This window comes from Centropristis striata, chromosome 4, assembly GCF_030273125.1.
Source record: "Centropristis striata isolate RG_2023a ecotype Rhode Island chromosome 4, C.striata_1.0, whole genome shotgun sequence".
NCBI lineage: Eukaryota > Metazoa > Chordata > Actinopteri > Perciformes > Serranidae > Centropristis > Centropristis striata.
This window is the reverse complement of record NC_081520.1, coordinates 2,938,295-2,957,467: the sequence shown is the minus strand read 5'-3', so window position 1 is coordinate 2,957,467 and position 19,173 is coordinate 2,938,295. Positions and strand designations below refer to the sequence as shown.

General features: G+C 43.0%; 2 protein-coding genes across 2 annotated transcripts; both read left to right on the top strand.

The window, feature by feature from the left end:
* The first annotated feature begins 1,426 nt into the window (after positions 1-1,426).
* On the top strand, positions 1,427-2,416 carry LOC131970557 (olfactory receptor 52D1-like). Its single transcript, XM_059331978.1, has one exon. It carries the CDS (start codon positions 1,480-1,482, stop codon positions 2,326-2,328), a length of 849 nt encoding a protein of 282 aa, XP_059187961.1. The 5' UTR covers positions 1,427-1,479; the 3' UTR covers positions 2,329-2,416.
* A 6,925-nt stretch (positions 2,417-9,341) lies between these two features.
* Positions 9,342-10,455, top strand: LOC131970544 (olfactory receptor 4C3D-like). Its single transcript, XM_059331964.1, has one exon. The coding sequence runs from the start codon at positions 9,406-9,408 to the stop codon at positions 10,330-10,332; it is 927 nt and encodes a 308-aa protein (XP_059187947.1). The 5' UTR covers positions 9,342-9,405; the 3' UTR covers positions 10,333-10,455.
* The last annotated feature ends 8,718 nt before the right edge of the window (positions 10,456-19,173 follow it).

Here is a 19,173-nt window from a genome sequence, read left to right as displayed (position 1 = left end):
GAGAGAAATGTCCGCCAGTGGAATGCCGTAAAACAAACGAATAAAAGTTTATTTCTCAGAATCGAAGGAGAAAAAAATGATACTGAGAGCCACAACATGAAGCTATTTTATTGTTGAATTATCAGTGAGACTTTGATGTGTTTGTGTTGAGAAATGTTGACGATGTCATTAAAAGAAATCCTTAAAATAGGGAGAAAAATACTTCCGTGCACAGGGTCCTCGGTTCTCCATTCAGATTGTCGCTGGCAGCGTAATGGAGGGCCGTGGTCGGGATATTATTGGAGTGAATAGACGGCTGTAAGCCTCTGCTCTAAGCGTTTCTCAGCGCCGCGAGCGGGTTTATATTGGAGTCAATTGAGAAAATGAGTCAATTAAATGTATGCACGTTATCCATTTTTCAGAATGTATGCACTGTATATGACCTATATTCATATATTTTCGACTGCTTAGGAACTGAGTTGGAAATTACATAAACACATAGCCAAAATGATCATATCTATTTGATCAAATAATCATCTAGGGATATTCTCAAGAGCTGTAAATGATTCCTTGACCCAGAAAATGTATTTTTTGACACCAAGATTGACCTTTTAAGTGGCTTGGAAGATATACTGGTTCTCATAGACTTCATATGGGTGCCATATCCGTTCCGGAATCTTGATACCAAAAATTTAAACCTATGGTGATAGAGAGCATGTGGAAAAAATTTGGTGCTTTTGTCCGGCGTGTCCCCTTTTTTTTCGCTAAGCCGCCTGACTAACCATTTCTGATTGTAATCCAGACATTCTATGGTATTCATTTATTGAGATATATATACAATCTAGTATTTGTTCCTCCAGCTTCCTCCCACAGTCCAAAAACATGCACTTAGGTTTAATTGGTAACTTTAAATTGCCCGTAGGAGTTAATGAAAGTGTGAATGGTTGTCTGTCTCTATGTGTCAGCCCTGTCCAGGGTCTACCTCACCTCGCTGGGATCAGCCCCCTGCAACATGAGTGGGGATAAACGGTTAAGGATAATGAATAAATAAATAAATTAATGAATAAATTAATGAATAATTTGGTTGATGGCAGTGTGAGGCATCATGCTGCTGAGAGGAAGTTAAAAGAGGCAGTGTGGCCTCAGTTAGGAGGGAGAGTATGAATCATTGGAGAGCAGCGGGTGGATGTTAGATGACTATGGATAGATGACTATATTGACTGTTAATAGTAGAATTCAGATCATTTGTCATATTTGTATTTTATGAAATGCATTGTCTTAATTGTTCCTTTTGGTATAAATTTAACACTCTGTGATGTTTTTGACGAACTTAACTTCCAGGAAAATAGTTTTAAAAGAATGTACAGTATCATTCTTTGAAATAATTCATTCTGTGCATAGTTTAACTGATGTGCAGTGATTATGATGAATTTGACACAGGTTTCATATTTCACACTAGCATCCTACTTTGACATCGGGCTTTTAAGATATCTATATTTCATGATTGTTTTGTTTTTATATATTTTAACTGTTGGTTCCAATGTGTTGCTGATTGTGGTTATCTGTCTGAACAAGAGCTTACATGAACCCATGTACATTTTTCTGTGCAGCCTGTTTGTAAATGAGCTGTTTGGTATTACAGGGCTGTTTCCATCCCTTCTGGTTCAGATCCTCTCTGACATTCACACTGTTTCTGCTCCTTTTTGTTTCCTGCAGATTTTCTGTGTTCATACTTATGGACATGTTGAGCTTTGTAACTTAGCCATTATGTCTTATGACAGATATCTCGCTATCTGTCATCCTCTGCAGTATAACACTCATATGACATTTAAAAAAGTTGCCATGCTTATTGCTCTGGTATGGTTATTCCCACCTATTGAAGTTGCTGTTATGCTAGCATTGAGTGCCCCTTTACAGCTATGTGGGAACATCATTAACAAAGTGTATTGTGACAATTTCTCTGTTGTCAAACTGGCATGTTTTGACACAACAGTGAACAATATCTATGGAATTATTTACACACTTATCATTGTTTTTGGTGTATCAATTATGATTGTATACACTTACATAGAGATCATTAAAGTGATTATTTCTGGTTCCCCAGAGGCCAGACAGAAAGCTGTCAGTACCTGCACACCTCACATCTCTTCTCTGCTCAACTTTTCCTGTGGGATTTTATTTGAAGTATTTCAGAGCAGGTTTGATATGAGCAGTGTACCAATGATGTTGCGCATATTTCTATCGTTATATTTTCTTATCTGCCCGCCACTCTTTAACCCTTTAATGTACGGACTGAAAGTGTCTAAAATATACAACTCATGTAAAGGTCTTTTCTTAGGTAAAAGGTAAATTACTAATTGTATAAAGCATGTATATTGTATTTTCAATCACATGAGAACTGTTGTTGTTTTGAATATTTTACAAAAGATGTGTCAACAATAATTATTTTGTGAATTAAATGTGAATACAGTGAATAAAAAAATGCTGACAAACAAAGCAAACATCAAATGTTGGCTTGAATTTTTCTTTGTTTGCAAAGTGTGTTTAGAACTCGGCCTTCCTGATATGATATTTATTGCTCAGAGACTAATTTTTATTTACATTTGTGAGCAAAGTTTTTACACTCCAGAGTCATCCGCTGTGTTTGCACACCTCATGCATACTTCAGTCTGATTAATAAATATTTTTGTAAGGCAAAACGTTATTTATATCAATATTATTAGTGTACAAATATTCAGTCTGTTTGATCAAAAATAGATGAGGCTGAATTAATGTAACCTGATGATGTAAACCACTTACTCATCATCAACTAATTATAAACATTAGTTGCAACTTTATAAATGTAATTAAAATAGTGTTTATAGACGGTTCACAAATCAGCTAATAACCATAACCGGGCTCTCTCCGAGGGGAGGGGGAGAGAGGGAGCTGCCCGGCCAAGGCTCCGTCCAGCATGGACTAAAACACAGCACAGACACTTCATAAACTATTCAGAATGAGTTAAAAGGAATTTTTAAACAGACAAAGTAGTTTTTAAGACTGCATATTGCTAGCGCATCTATTTTCTGACCCAGAGTGCGTCTGTGACTGGCTTTGAATGAGGGTCATAAAGCAGGCAGCCGCTTTCCCATGTTCCTGGTACTGCGTACCGCCACTGAATCTTTTAGTGGTACGCAGTACCGGACCGTACCGGCTTACTTTCACCCCTGGTTACGTTCCACCGTAACCTTCGGAACTTATCCCTAGCCCACTTCTCATCTATTGTCGCCTCCGCTCAGCACCTTCTCCTCTCTGAAGGTTAATGATGCCACTGACTCACTCTGCTCTACTCTGTCCTATGTCCTATGTCCTTTATCTACAAGGCCTGCTTGACCCAACCAATCCCACCCATGGTTGAATGAAGTCCTACTACATGTCTCTCTGTATCTCAGCTGGGTGGCACTGAATCAGTTGCTAGCACCTAATTTTCTGGCTTTACACCCCTCTCTGAGAGTGAGGTATCCAAACTGATGACATGTAGCCATCCTACTACATGCTTGTTGGACCCTATACCAACAAACCTTATTCAGTCCATTAGCCCAACCATCATGCCAGCTATCACACGTGATTAATGCGTCACTGTCCTCCAGCACTTTTCCCACTGCATTCAAAGCAGCTCGGGTAACACCTCTATTCAAGAAACCCTCTCTCAACCCAGCTGAAGTCGAGAACTATCGTCCTGTCTCACTTCTTCCATTCTTATCCAAAACTATTGAATGGGCGGTTGCTAAGCAACTCTCAGAATTCCTCCAACATAGTCTTCTTGATCCAAATCAATCTGGTTTCAAGAGCGGTTACTTGACTGAAACTGCTCTGTTGTCTGTGACAGAAGCCTTAAAAGAAGCAAGAACAGCAGCAAAGTCCTCAGTTCTTGTTCTGCTTGACTTGACAGCTGCCTTTGACACAGTTAACTGACTACATAACTTTCTGTGAGGTGATGGTTGTCCCTACTAAAACTGTTAAGGTATTTTCTAACTGTCAGGGCTGGGTTTGGTGGACTCAGGAGCAGGGAAGGAGGCAGAGGCAGAGGTCAGGTAACAAGAGTGTTTATTGTAAATGGTAAGGCAGGGCGACTGGTGTCAGGAGAACAGTAGGAGAGAGAGGACAGGAGCGAACAGGCTTCAACAGGGAAAAATGAAAAGTAGGGTGAACCCTACGTAGTGAGGCCGGGAGCTTCAGACGGACAGCACAGGGATTGACAACAGTTTCTATCTCATACTGTATGGCCCAACATACCGGGGAGCGAGCTTCCTAGACTCCACTTGGAGAGGCAGATCCTTGGAGAGAAGCCACACTTTCTGTCCTGGGATGTAGCTAGGAGCCGGGGCACGGCGGCGTGACGCTGTGTCGGGACAGCCTATCAGCGTTGAGATTCTGGACGACAGTGTCCGAGATACATACATGAGAGAGAGGAGAAAAGAGGCAGGAAGGAGGAGTGGGTCGGCAGGAGGGACAGGAAAAAGGTGGAAGTACTCTGCGGTCCTCCCTCCGTGCTGAGTGCGCCTCCGGATGATGTCACTCACCCAGACACGATGGCGTGTTTTCCGACGTATCTCGGACTTCCAGAGCAGGTACAGGGACGCTATGCTTGTCATGGTTGATGACTTGATGGGAATTATTTGGCGCTAAATAGTCTCTTGGGCGAAAATTCGCGAGTTATTTACTCGCGCGAGTGACGCGAGTAAATTCAACTACTCGCGCGATCAACGCGACGCGAAAATTCGCTACGCGTCCGGTCTGAACACACGGTAAGAAAGAGAATGGGCAAAAATGGCCTGTGTGGTCTGGGGCTGTTTTGCTGCTTCAGGACCTAAAAGACTTGCTGTGATAAATTGAACCATGAATTCTGCAAAAAAAAAAAACTGAAGGAGAATGTCTGGCCATCTGTTTGTGAACTCAGGCTGAAGCGAACTTGGGTTCTGAAGCAGGATACAGCAATAATGAAGAAACACTTTATTAACCCTCTATGGTACGGTGTTGCCCTCAGGCAACATACCCTTTTTTGGCCTGTCAGATTTATACAATGCATGTTTTTGAGTGATGGAATACTGTAAAAAAAAGAGGGAAGAGTCTAGGGAACCAATAGCAATGCTTTCATTTGTTACATTACCTCCAGGAGGCCATATTGAAACCCTATTTTGCAGACTTTTCCAAAGGAAACAGTTTTACCATTTTGCGCCACAAAAAAACACTCAAACGTCGTTTCATGGCCCTTTTCCATCTGGAAAAAATATATTCCTACTGATAGGTGAGTAAACCTTCTTTTTTGATAGTTTCATACACTTAGACTGTTCAAGACATTCATTTCAATGGGTCGTTGGTTCAATGGTACAGACAAGAAACGGGTAAAAAAGTTCCTTTTATAATGTTTTTTAAATTTAAAATGTTATGTATTGTACCCTGTTGAAGCTACTGAATATTTTACACATGTTTATTAAATAAATTATGTTAAAATTAATTTTAAAAACTTTTTTCACTTGTGCAACGTTATGGTACAATGTTGCCTACGGGCAACAAACCCCAAAAACTTCCCAAAAATTTTATTTTTAAGAAAATTTCTTCAGAATATGTTAATTTAGTCTATTTTCAGACAAAAAACACTCCAAACTTTTTTTCCCCAACTGGCATCATAATGCGTACCATGGAGGGTTAAATGGCATTTGTTTGTTATATTGTAGAGCACAACAGATAGCAAGATATCTTTCATCAGACATGGCGGCTGAATAACTGAATATCTCTATACATGCATGAGTTTAACACCAATGTGTTGACTCCTGATAAGCATACATATTCATAAATGTGACTTCAAACTAAAACAGCTTAAAGAGGCCAAAAAGCTGCAGAGCTGCCGAGGTGTCTTTGCTCTCAGGAGCAGCTCATTAATGAAGTCCCTCAGGTCAAAGGTCACTTCAACCTATCAACATGTTTGTCCCCGAAGTGTCTTCACATTAGTCACAGTTTCCACTAAGTCCCTCTGAAGCAAATTACCATCCGAGCTGTTAACCAGTGAGACCAATCAGCCTAAGCAGACCTCAGGACTGGTCTCACTGGTCCACAGAGGGCTGATAATGACCCCCTCAGACCGCTCTAGGACAGCCTCAGTACAGATGGACACATTAGAAAACATTAGTTTGTAAGAAGTTAGTCAGCATTTAATATCTGCTGAAACATTGAGATTATTAAAGTGTACAATATGAGGTCACTGTTACAAATGCATTATGTGATCTCAACTTTTGGGCTTTCACTTTGATCTGTGAGGAACCTGAACAAAACCAGGATCGATACAAGAAAACAGGAGAGCTGCTATTGAACTGTGAGCCCTGTTACCACCTGGCTCTAAGGTGGCAACAAGGAGGGAGGTCACGCACAGATTGAGCATGAAAAAACTAATTTTATTTAACATAATTTACATAATTAACTTATTTACAAATGAGTGGTGTGTGTAGATAAAGGTAAACAGGTAGGCAGAGTGGGAGGGGTCGTCACACCCCCAAAAAGTTGGGACACTAATTTTTTTAAAAACCTTTTGGCTCAGTTGTTGCTCAGTTTAAAACCAACATTTCTCAATACACAACAATCTACAATCCATCATCATTAAAGATTCAGAGAAACATCATGTAAGGAGCAAGGCTGGAATCCTTGGAGCAATAAAAACCATCATTATTGTATAAAAGACATTACTACATGGGATCTGGTACACTTCAGGAAACATAGTTTGTCTCTGCTTCTGCTAATGTAAGTTAATACTATACCACATCAATATCTTCTCTGGGCCCGACACAAAGTGGTATGACGAGTCCACATTTCAGATGTTTTTTGTAAATCCTGGGCGTGGTGTCCTCCGAGCTAAAGAGAAAAAGGATTTTCCAGATTGTTACCAACATAAAGTTTAAAGCATCTGTGATGGTAACTGTCATTATGAATGTGTAGATGAACAGGCTGGTTTGGGCCCTGAGGATAAAGTGGGACTGGCCTGTGGGATTCTTTGGTTCTGTCACATCTATGATGGTATGGAGGTGTGCCATTCATTATGAAACAAAAATATTTGTACACTTCTCAAACCGCATTTAAAATTTTTCTAATGTGCATATAACCTCAAAGAACGAAATAAGATACATAAATACATTTATGGAACATGAGAATGTAAGAAGAAAGGTGAGGTACTGAATCATCATTTGGTTTGCTGTCAGTACGAAAGTGGTCAAAAGTCAAGTCATATGGTATTTGTACAACACTTTTAATATCTAGAATGTTATTGTTACAATGCATAGTGTTTAAAAAATGTGAATCACAGAAAAACCCTAATATGTTCTTCAAGGGTAACTTCTTGGCTGCAGTGTTGACATTAAATGGAATTGGATTGAAAAAATGATAGCTTTTTGCTTGGCATTCTCTTTATATTATTGTCTCTGTAAATTTCACAGATAGACCTGCAGTGAAATTGTCAAGTGTGTTTGCAAAGGTGCAAGTGGCTGTGGTGCAAGGTGCTCATGCAGGAAGGCCCACTGGAATTGCACAGATCTTTGTAGTTGCAAATGTAATAGATAATTAAAGTTAAGCTTCATCAATTAAATGTATGCACGTTATCCATTTTTCAGAATACATGCACTGTATATGACCTATATTCATATATTTTCGACTGCTTAGGAACTGAGTTGGAAATTACATAAACACAGCCAAAATGATCATATCTATTTGATCAAATAATCATCTAGGGATATTCTCAAGAGCTTTAAATGATTCCTTGACCCAGAAAATGTGTTTTTTGACACCAAGATTGACCTTTTAAGTGGCTTAGAAGATATACTGGTTCTCAATGACTTCATATGGGTGCCATATCAGTTCCGGAATCTTGATGAAGTGGCTCCTACCAAAAATTGAAACCTATGGTCATAGAGAGCATGTGGAAAAAATTTGGTGCTTTTGTCCGGCGTGTCCCCTTTTTTTCGCTAAGCCGCCTGATTAACCATTTCTGATTGTAATCCAGACATCCTATGGTATTCATTTATTGAGATATATATACAATCTAGTATTTGTTCCTCCAGCTTCCTCCCACAGTCCAAAAATATGCACTTAGGTTTAACTGGTAACTTTAACCCTATAAAGCCAAGTGTATCATATTTGATACACATGTTGTTGAGACCTCTACATCATTAGAGTGATATATTTTTTTCCTGAAAAACCTGATGTATACATGTGTTGGAGATTAAAAACAAACAAACTGAGCAACAAATTGCACAAAAATACCAGATGTAGCAAAAATGATACAGGTTCATTGCTGGGTGAAAACTTCATATCAGCAGATAAATAATTTTTTTCTTGCATATTTGAATTAAATGCTAAAAGGAAAGTCTTAATAGGATAAAAATGTTCGGTTTTATGTTTTTGTTAGTTCAAGAAAAACAAACTGTGAGCAACAAATTGTACAAAAAGACCTGATGTATCAAATATGATACAAATTAGAATTCATATATGCAAATTGATTTATTTTTTTTGTCAGCAGGTTCAATAAATACTCAAGTTTTAAAAAAATATAATTTTCTGGCAATTATTTCATGGTTCAGGCTTTATAGGGTTAAATTGCCCGTAGGAGTTAATGAAAGTGTGAATGGTTGTCTGTCTCTATGTGTCAGCCCTGTCCAGGGTCTACCTCACCTCGCTGGGATCAGCCCCCTGCAACATGAGTGGGGATAAACGGTTAAGGATAATGAATAAATAAATAAATTAATGAATAAATTAATGAATAATTTGGTTGATGGCAGTGTGAGGCTCAAGATGTAAAATCACTTTGCTGCTTAAACTAGTTATAAGAAACTAAGAGCAAAAATCTGTTATCTTACAAGAACAGTTTTTTTTTTTAACAAGTATTATAAACAATTTAGAAATGTAAAATTGATTTGTGGTAAGCTACCTGTATATGACCATAGTTTACAGCATTCAGATACGTTCTGACCCTTTTCTCAGGTTAGAGCAACAGCCCCTTAAAATGTCTGCACTCTAATCAGTAAAATAGTCATAACTGTTATAAACTCTTGGAGTTTCCTCTTTGGCTGACATCAGTGATGACATCATGCTGCTGAGAGGAAGTTAAAAGAGGCAGTGTCACCTCAGTTAGGAGGGAGAGTATGAATCATTGGAGAGCAGCGGGTGGATGTTAGATGACTATGGATAGATGACTATATTGACTGTTAATAGTAGAATTAAGATAATTTGTCATATTTGTATTTTATGAAATGCATTGTCTTAATTGTTCCTAATGGTATAAATTTAACACTCTGTGATGTTTTTGACGAACTTAACTTCCAGGAAAATAGTTTTAAAATTATATACAGTATCATTCTTTGAAATAATTCATTCTGTGCATAGTTTAACTGATATGCAGTGATTATGATGAATTTGACACAGGTTTCATATTTCACACTAGCATCCTACTTTGACATCGGGCTTTTAAGATATCTATATTTCATGATTGTTTTGTTTTTATATATTTTAACTGTTGGTTCCAATGTGTTGCTGATTGTGGTTATCTGTCTGAACAAGAGCTTACATGAACCCATGTACATTTTTCTGTGCAGCCTGTTTGTAAATGAGCTGTTTGGTATTACAGGGCTGTTTCCATCCCTTCTGGTTCAGATCCTCTCTGACATTCACACTGTTTCTGCTCCTTTTTGTTTCCTGCAGATTTTCTGTGTTCATACTTATGGAAATGTTGAGCTTTGTAACTTAGCCATTATGTCTTATGACAGATATCTCGCTATCTGTCATCCTCTGCAGTATAACACTCATATGACATTTAAAAAAGTTGCCATGCTTATTGCTCTGGTATGGTTATTCCCACCTATTGAAGTTGCTGTTATGCTAGCATTGAGTGCCCCTTTACAGCTATGTGGGAACATCATTAACAAAGTGTACTGTGACAATTTCTCTGTTGTCAAACTGGCATGTTTTGACACAACAGTGAACAATATCTATGGAATTATTTACACACTTATCATTGTTTTTGGTGTATCAATTATGATTGTATACACTTACATAGAGATCATTAAAGTGATTATTTCTGGTTCTCCAGAGGCCAGACAGAAAGCTGTCAGTACCTGCACACCTCACATCTCTTCTCTGCTCAACTTTTCCTGTGGGATTTTATTTGAAATATTTCAGAGCAGGTTTGATATGAGCAGTGTACCAATGATGTTGCGCATATTTCTATCGTTATATTTTCTTATCTGCCAGCCACTCTTTAACCCTTTAATGTACGGACTGAAAGTGTCTAAAATATACAACTCATGTAAACGTCTTTTCTTAGGTAAAAGGTAAATTACTAATTGTATAAAGCATGTATATTGTATTTTCAATCACATGAGAACTGTTGAATATTTTACAAAAGATGTGTCAACAATAATTATTTTGTGAATTAAATGTGAATACAGTGAATAAAAAAATGCTGACAAACAAAGCAAACATCAAATGTTGGCTTGAATTTTTCATTGTTTGCAAAGTGTGTTTAGAACTCGGCCTTCCTAATATGATATTTATTGCTCAGAGACTAATTTTTATTTACATTTGTGAGCAAAGTTTTTACACTCCAGAGTCATCCGCTGTGTTTGCACACCTCATGCATACTTCAGTCTGATTAATAAATATTTTTGTAAGGCAAAACGTTATTTATATCAATATTATTAGTGTACAAATATTCAGTCTGTTTGATCAAAAATAGATGAGGCTGAATTAATGTAACCTGATGATGTAAACCACTTACTCATCATCAACTAATTATAAACATTAGTTGCAACTTTATAAATGTAATTAAAATAGTGTTTATAGACGGTTCACAAATCAGCTAATAACCATAACCGGGCTCTCTCCTAGGGGAGGGGGAGAGAGGGAGCTGCCCGGCCAAGGCTCCGTCCAGCATGGACTAAAACACAGCACAGACACTTCAGAAACTATTCAGAATGAGTTAAAAGGAATTTTTAAACAGACAAAGTAGTTTTTAAGACTGCATATTGCTAGCGCATCTATTTTCTGACCCAGAGTGCGTCTGTGACTGGCTTTGAATGAGGGTCATAAAGCAGGCAGCCGCTTTCCCATGTTCCTGGTACTGCGTACCGCCACTGAATCTTTTAGTGGTACGCAGTACCGGACCGTACCGGCTTACTTTCACCCCTGGTTACGTTCCACCGTAACCTTCGGAACTTATCCCTAGCCCACTTCTCATCTATTGTCGCCTCCGCTCAGCACCTTCTCCTCTCTGAAGGTTAATGATGCCACTGACTCACTCTGCTCTACTCTGTCCTATGTCCTATGTCCTTTATCTACAAGGCCTGCTTGACCCAACCAATCCCACCCATGGTTGAATGAAGTCCTACTACATGTCTCTCTGTATCTCAGCTGGGTGGCACTGAATCAGTTGCTAGCACCTAATTTTCTGGCTTTACACCCCTCTCTGAGAGTGAGGTATCCAAACTGATGACATGTAGCCATCCTACTACATGCTTGTTGGACCCTATACCAACAAACCTTATTCAGTCCATTAGCCCAACCATCATGCCAGCTATCACACGTGATTAATGCGTCACTGTCCTCCAGCACTTTTCCCACTGCATTCAAAGCAGCTCGGGTAACACCTCTACTCAAGAAACCCTCTCTCAACCCAGCTGAAGTCGAGAACTATCGTCCTGTCTCACTTCTTCCATTCTTATCCAAAACTATTGAATGGGCGGTTGCTAAGCAACTCTCAGAATTCCTCCAACATAATCTTCTTGATCCAAATCAATCTGGTTTCAAGAGCGGTTACTTGACTGAAACTGCTCTGTTGTCTGTGACAGAAGCCTTAAAAGAAGCAAGAACAGCAGCAAAGTCCTCAGTTCTTGTTCTGCTTGACTTGACAGCTGCCTTTGACACAGTTAACTGACTACATAACTTTCTGTGAGGTGATGGTTGTCCCTACTAAAACTGTTAAGGTATTTTCTAACTGTCAGGGCTGGGTTTGGTGGACTCAGGAGCAGGGAAGGAGGCAGAGGCAGAGGTCAGGTAACAAGAGTGTTTATTGTAAATGGTAAGGCAGGGAGACTGGTGTCAGGAGAACAGTAGGAGAGAGAGGACAGGAGCGAACAGGCTTCAACAGGGAAAAATGAAAAGTAGGGTGAACCCTACGTAGTGAGGCCGGGAGCTTCAGACGGACAGCACAGGGATTGACAACAGTTTCTATCTCATACTGTATGGCCCAACATACCGGGGAGCGAGCTTCCTAGACTCCACTTGGAGAGGGAGATCCTTGGAGAGAAGCCACACTTTCTGTCCTGGGATGTAGCTAGGAGCCGGGGCACGGCGGCGGTTTGCCTGGGCCTGTGTCCTGGATGAAGCTCGGAGCAACGCAGCACGGGCACGCTTCCAAGTGGCCCGGCAGTGACGCATATGGGTCTGGACTGATGGGACAGCAATCTCCTCCTCCTGGTCTGGGAACAGAGGGGGTTCATAACCATCATGGTTGCATCCATGGTCGGCCACCAGAAGCGCCATTTGAGGAAGGAGATGGTACGATGGATCCCCGGGTGACAGGTGAGGTGGGACCACTGCAGGACCTGAGAACGGACGGAGTCTGGGACAAAGAGACAGTTAGGAGGTCCGTTACCTGGGCTGGGCTGTGTGGACTGAGCCTGGCGGACCTTGGCCTCTATCTCCCAGGTGAGAGCTGCGATGACACGGGAAGAGGGCACGATGGGTTCAGGTTCGACAGGGACTTCTTCGGCTGAGAACTGGCGGGACAGGGCATCTGGCTTCATATTCCTGGAACCTGGACGGTAAGTGATAGTGAAGTTAAATCTTCCCAAAAACAGGGCCCACCTGGCTTGACGAGCGTTCAGACGCTTAGCCGTCTGGATGTATGAGAGGTTTTTATGATCGTCCACACTATGAACGGATGCTCTGCGCCCTCCAGCCAGTGCCGCCATTCCTCCAATGCCAAAACCACAGCCAGCAGCTCCCGATTTCCCTTATTCCTCTCTGGGGGGTCAAGTTTATGGGAGAAAAAGGCACATGGATGCAGCTTGTTATCTTTGGGTGAGCGTTGAGAAAGGACTGCACCTACCCCAGTGTTGGAAGCATCCACCTCAACCACAAACTGCAGTGACCGGTCAGGATGGATGAGGATGGGAGAGGAGATGAACTGGCGCTTGAGCTCAGAGAAGGCTGCCTTGGCTTCCGGAGTCCAACGGAACGGAACTGTTGGAGAGGTGAGTGCAGATAGGGGGGCAGCTTTTCTGCTGTAATTCTTCACAAACCTTCTGTAGAAGTTGGCGAAACCATTGAAGCGCTGAAGCTGCTTACGGGTGGTGGGAGTTGGCCAGTCAGCGACATCAGAGACCTGTGATGGGTCCATTCGGAGCTCACCTTCCAAAACGATGAAGCCGAGAAAGGAGGTAGAGGTGGCATGAAACTCACATTTCTCGGCTTTGACGAACAACTTGTTCTCCAGCAGGCGCTGCAGCACAGTGGATCTGGTGTTCCTGGAGAGAGCGAAAGTAAATCAGGATATCATCCAGGTAAACAAACACAAACCGGCCAAGCATGTCATGAAGCACGTCGTTCACTAAGGCCTGGAAGACTGCTGGGGCGTTGGTCAGGCCAAAAGGTATTACTAAATACTAAAAATGACCTAATGGGGTGTTGAAAGCAGTCTTCCATTCATCACCCTCTCTTATGCGCAGCAGATGGTAAGCATTGCGCAGGTCCAGGGTGGTGAAGACCATGGTGCCTTGGAGAGGTAAAAAAGCAATGAGTCAATGAGAGGCAGGGGATGTTTGTTCTTGACTGTGATGTTGTTAAGTCCTCTAAAGTCAATACAAGGTCTCAGTGTGCCATCTTTCTTCCCCACAAAAAAAAATCCTGCACCTACCGGGGAGGACGACGGGCGGATGATCCCGGCCGCCAGAGACTCCTGTATGTATCTCTCCATTACTTGCTGTTCTGGATGGGAGAGGTTATACAGTTTGCTACTGGGAAGAGGAGCTCCAGGCAGAAGCTCAATAGCACAGTCATAGGGCCGGTGGGGGGGGAAGAGAAAGAGCCTGTTCTTTGCTGAAGACTGGGGCCAGGTCATGATAGGCTTCGGGGACAGATGACAGATCTACAGGTTCAATTACAGGCGGGGGGTCAAATGTGGAGGTTAGAGCAGAGCGAAGACAGTGAGAGTGATAGTAAGGGCTCCAAGAGCGCACTTTACCTGTGGCCCAATCAAAGTGAGGATTATGGAGCCTTAACCAGGGGAACCCCAAGATCAGGGAAACATGAGGAGAGTCAAAAACAAAAAAAAACTGATTACCTCCTGGTGATTACCAGATAGCTGCACAGACACAGGAGCTGTCTTGTGGTTGATAGTGGACAGTAGCATACCATTAAGGGCTTTGTTTCCAGTGGGACATCAAGGGCTCTGTCTTGATGCCCAACTGCTGGCAAACGGCACTGTCAATAAGGCTTACATCAACCCCTGAGTCAAGTAGCGCGGTGAGGGGAAGGGACTGTCCTCGCCACAGGAGGGCAGCATCGAGCAGGGGCCGGTCTGGGGGAGAAGGGCTGACTACACAGCTCGACAGTAATTCTCCCACTACTGACGAGCCGGACCTTTTGCCGGACGGATGGGACAAGTAGCAATAAAGTGACCAGCTTGGCCACAGTACAGACAGGACTTTCTCCTCGGGGGACAGGTGGATGCCATCTATTTGCATGGGCTCAGGCTCGGGACTCCTCGGCTTCTCCCGGTGATCCTTGCGAGGGCTCGGCACATCTCGGCCGAGCCGTGGGTGGTTTGCTGCTGAGAGCGAAAAATGGAGGAAGCAGCTGGCTCGGAACGCCACAGGTATAGTTGGTCACTCACTTTGATGGCTGCTTGTATGGCCTCGTCCAACGTAGTGTGTTCCCGCCTGAGTGCAATCTCCCTGCCGATATCATAGTTGAGCCCGTTCAGGAAAGCGGTGATGAGTGCTGAGTCGTTCCACGCCGACTCCACTGCAGCACTTTGGAAACGGCTTACAAACTCCCGGACAGACAGCCGTCCTTGGCGGATCCTGGAAAGCTGCAGACCGGCTTGCTGACCCCGCATAGGATGGTCATACACCCGCTTGAGCTCCCCAGCAAAGGCATCAGCGGACATGGCGAGAGGGGAGTTCTGCTCGAAGATGGCGTTGTAAAAACTCAGCGGGGGACCCTCCAACAGGTTAACAAGGTAAGCCACCTTAGCCGCTTCACTGGCAAAACGGAGGGGTTAAGCATTGAAACTCAAGTGGCACTGTGTGAGAAATTGGCGACATGTGTTGGGATCACCTGAGTATTTTGCTGGAGGGGGAATATGGGGTTCGGGACTGGCTGGGGTATTGACTAGAGCTGGTGGGGCTGCTGGAGGTCGTTCATCTGGCAGCGGAATGATGGGAACAGGAGCAGCATTCAGCCGATCGGTCAGGGCAGCCAGGGCAGCGGAGATCTGAGTCAGCTGGGTTGTGACTTCCCGCAGGCCTGTATCGAGATGACCCAGATGCGCTCCCTGGATGGCAATTGTCTTCTTGAGTGCCTCCTGTTCTGCAGAGTCCATAGTGGCTGGATTATACTGTCAGGGCCGGGTTTGGTGGACTCAGGAGCAGGGAAGGAGGCAGAGGCAGAGGTCAGGTAACAAGAGTGTTTATTGTAAATGGTAAGGCAGGGAGACTGGCGTCGGCAGATGCAGGTGGGTAGGAAGCTAGGCAGGGAATGGGATGAGGTTGGAGGTGCAGGCTGGCGTCCAGGCGGAGGATGTTAATAAAGTAATCTTCTTCTTCTTCTAAGAGATTCCTGGCAAGGTGTCAAAACCCTAGCTGGCCTCCCAAAAAACAACTCAGCTCTACCCACCACCGGGGAAAAAGACTGCATTGACATGGCAGAGAACCTTAACCAGTTCTACTGCAGGTTTGAGAAATTGGACTACTCGCAGGAGAGGGAGAAACTAACGGAGGAGCTCACTGCTAGGACGCCGGGCTATGTAAATCGGGAGCTGAAGCAGGCGGAGGTCTCAACGGTGTTGAGAAGGACGAGGCCAAATAAAGCACCAGGGCCAGACCAGATCTGTGGCCGCCTACTGAAGGCCTGCAGCGACCAGCTTGCTGGTGTTTACTGCCACCTCTTTAACCGCTCACTGGCTGAACACTCTATCCCCCAGTCTGGAAATCTTCCATCATATGCTCTGTGCCTAAAAAGAGTAACCCCACCTGTGACAATAACTTCCGACCTGTGGCCTTAATATCCCTGGTCATGAAAGGCTTTGAGAGGCTAATGATCACACAACTACAGGCAGAGGTCAGTAAGTACGTTGACCCGCTTCAGTTTGCGTACAAACGTCACAGAGGGGTAGACGACGCCACACTGACGCTGCTGCATGGAGCCTACACCACCTTGAAAAGCCCAAGTCATTTCTACGGCTGGTGTTCATAGACTTCTCAAGTGCCTTTAATACTGTGCAACCCCATCTAATGGGACAACATCAGCTTGACAACATAAACTTGACCCCCCAGATGGAGGTAAATCCCCACCTCATACTCTGGGTGCTCTCGTTCCTGACAGACAGACACCAGAGATGAGAGTTCACGGCCACCTCAGCTCATCCAGAGGGATCTTTACAGGTGCTCCACAGGGCTCTGTCATCTCACCAGTTCTTTACACTCTCTACACCAACGACTGCAGAAGCACAAACCCAGACATTACATACATCAAGGACTCCACCAACTATCAGATCAGTTACAGTCTGAGCTGGACACTTTTTCAGACTGGTGCAGTCGGAACTGCCTTGATCTCAATATCACCAAAACAAAAGAACTAATAATAGACTTCAGAAAGGCCCTCTCCACCTTCCCCACTCTGACTGTCAACAACCAGCCGATAGAGAGGGTTGATACATGCAGATATCTTGGGACAATAATCGACCACAAACTCAACTTCAAAACAAATACTGATACCATCCACTCCAAGTCCCAGCAGCATCTCTTTTTCCTTCGCAAACTCCGCAAACTGCAGGTCCACCAATCCGTTCTGACAGCATTCTACAGATGTTTAATTGAATCCATAATCACCTTCAACATCACTTCCTGGTTTGGAGCACTGTCCAACATCCATAGGAACCCACTAAACAGAATCATCAAACTGAGCAGCAAAATCATTGGACAACAGCAGGAATCAGTCATCAGCATATACAACAAAAGGACTAAGCAAAAACCAACACAAACACACACTCTACACAGCCAGTATTGCTTCTTACCCTCTGGCCTAAGATACAGAGCACCTACACTAAGGACAAATAGAGCCCTGTCAAGCTTTGTCCTGGCATCCATAAGACATTTGAATGGCTGAACCCCCTTTTCTGAACTGTCTCCTCTCTTTTATCACCTGGACTCTTTTTTTTTTAACCAATATTTATTGCCCCTCCACTACGGAGGTATTAATAACTTATTTATTCACCAGGCTCAGCAAAGATTTTAGTATCTGCCATATGTCTAGTATGGGCTGATGGTGTGTGTGTGTGTGTGTGTGTGTGTGTCTGTCTGTCTGTCTGTCTGTCTGTCTGCGTGCGTGTGTCTAGAAGTGTCTACCTCGGACAGGTATGTAGTGGCGAATGGGGAAAATAACCCTCATAACTGTGATGCGCCAGTAAAGACTAAATGAAGTTAAGAATTTTAACAGTTGGCAGGGTATTACTAAGGTCTTCAGCATGCTTGGCGATGTAGCATGCAGTGGAATATTGTGCATGCAGGGGCTTTTTCCTTCAGTTGGCTGTTAAATCCCTTGTTCTTGCCCATCATCGCCCCGTCAGTGCAGCATGCAACAAGATTGTTGTTGTTGCAGATTGTTCAATGAATAATGTGTCTACTTCCCTTCCGCCATTTACGTACATTTATTAGGGCCTCGGGGCAATCGCACCGAGCATTGGTCCCATACAGCAATAGCTGTAGGGACCAGTGCTCGAAGCCCCGAGCACTACTGTGGATTTTTTCTTCTTCCTCTTCCGGACGCAATTTCGTCCCGCTACTAGTCCTACATCTTGAAGAGTTGCAGGACAAATTATGTATCAAAACGTGCGGTTTGATCGGGATCGGTGTGCTATTACTTTTTTTTCTACAGAATACGAATGAATTCCACAAGAATCTCATCATAGTGTACACACACCGGCAGTAGCCCCCGTGTAGGGTTGCCAACCGTCCCTTGAAAAACGGAATCGTCCCGTATTTAGAAACAAAAGCACCCGTCCCGTATTGAGGTGAAAAGGTACGCACTTTGTCCCGTATTATTGTGACAGTCAAAAAATAGTCAGTAAATGCCAATGAAAATTTAATAACAGGGCGCTTTATATGTAAACTTACGGTAAACTTGTTCCCAGGCCCCGTCCTGCTCTGTGACCAATGAACTGACAGCATATTCACACACGAGTATGACGATACAGAATACGCTCATCCCATTGGTCGAGGAGAAGATAGCAGAAGACAACAAAGCAGCATGCGTAGGTGACAGTGACACAGACGCTGACACTGCTTTACGGGGCGCTACACCTTCGAGCAGCAATGTGTCTAGTACCCCTCCGAGAAAAAAACAGAAAAGGATGCAAAAATACTGAAGAATGGGTAAAAGGAAGCACCTGGGTGGCAAAAGTGCGTGATAACATCTATGAAGCACACTGCACGTTGTGCCGGCGCTCTTTTCCCGTAGCCCATGGTGGACTGACTGATCTGAAACAACATGCTTCCAGTACTGCGGTCACGCCATCTGCACTTTAAATTTTAGTGCGCAATTACATTGCACTTTACGGCCCGTTTGTCAGCTGCATGACTCCAAAATAGCCATTCAATTGTATTCATGCTGCTCCAATAAAATAAATACATCAATTTGTTATCAGCAAACTCCAGTGCATTCTTGAAGACCAGGTCCCCATGTGTTCATGACATGAATTTAATGCCTTTTTACTGAACCAATTTGGAATTATGGAATGCTATAATCTTCCAAAATGGCCATTCAATTGCATACATGCTGCATTTTAAAAGCCAACAAAAGGAGTAAATCAAATTGTCATCAGCAAACTCCACTACATCTTTGAAAAACAGGGCCTAATTGTTATTTTGTGTAAAAGTGAATTGCTGGATAATCATT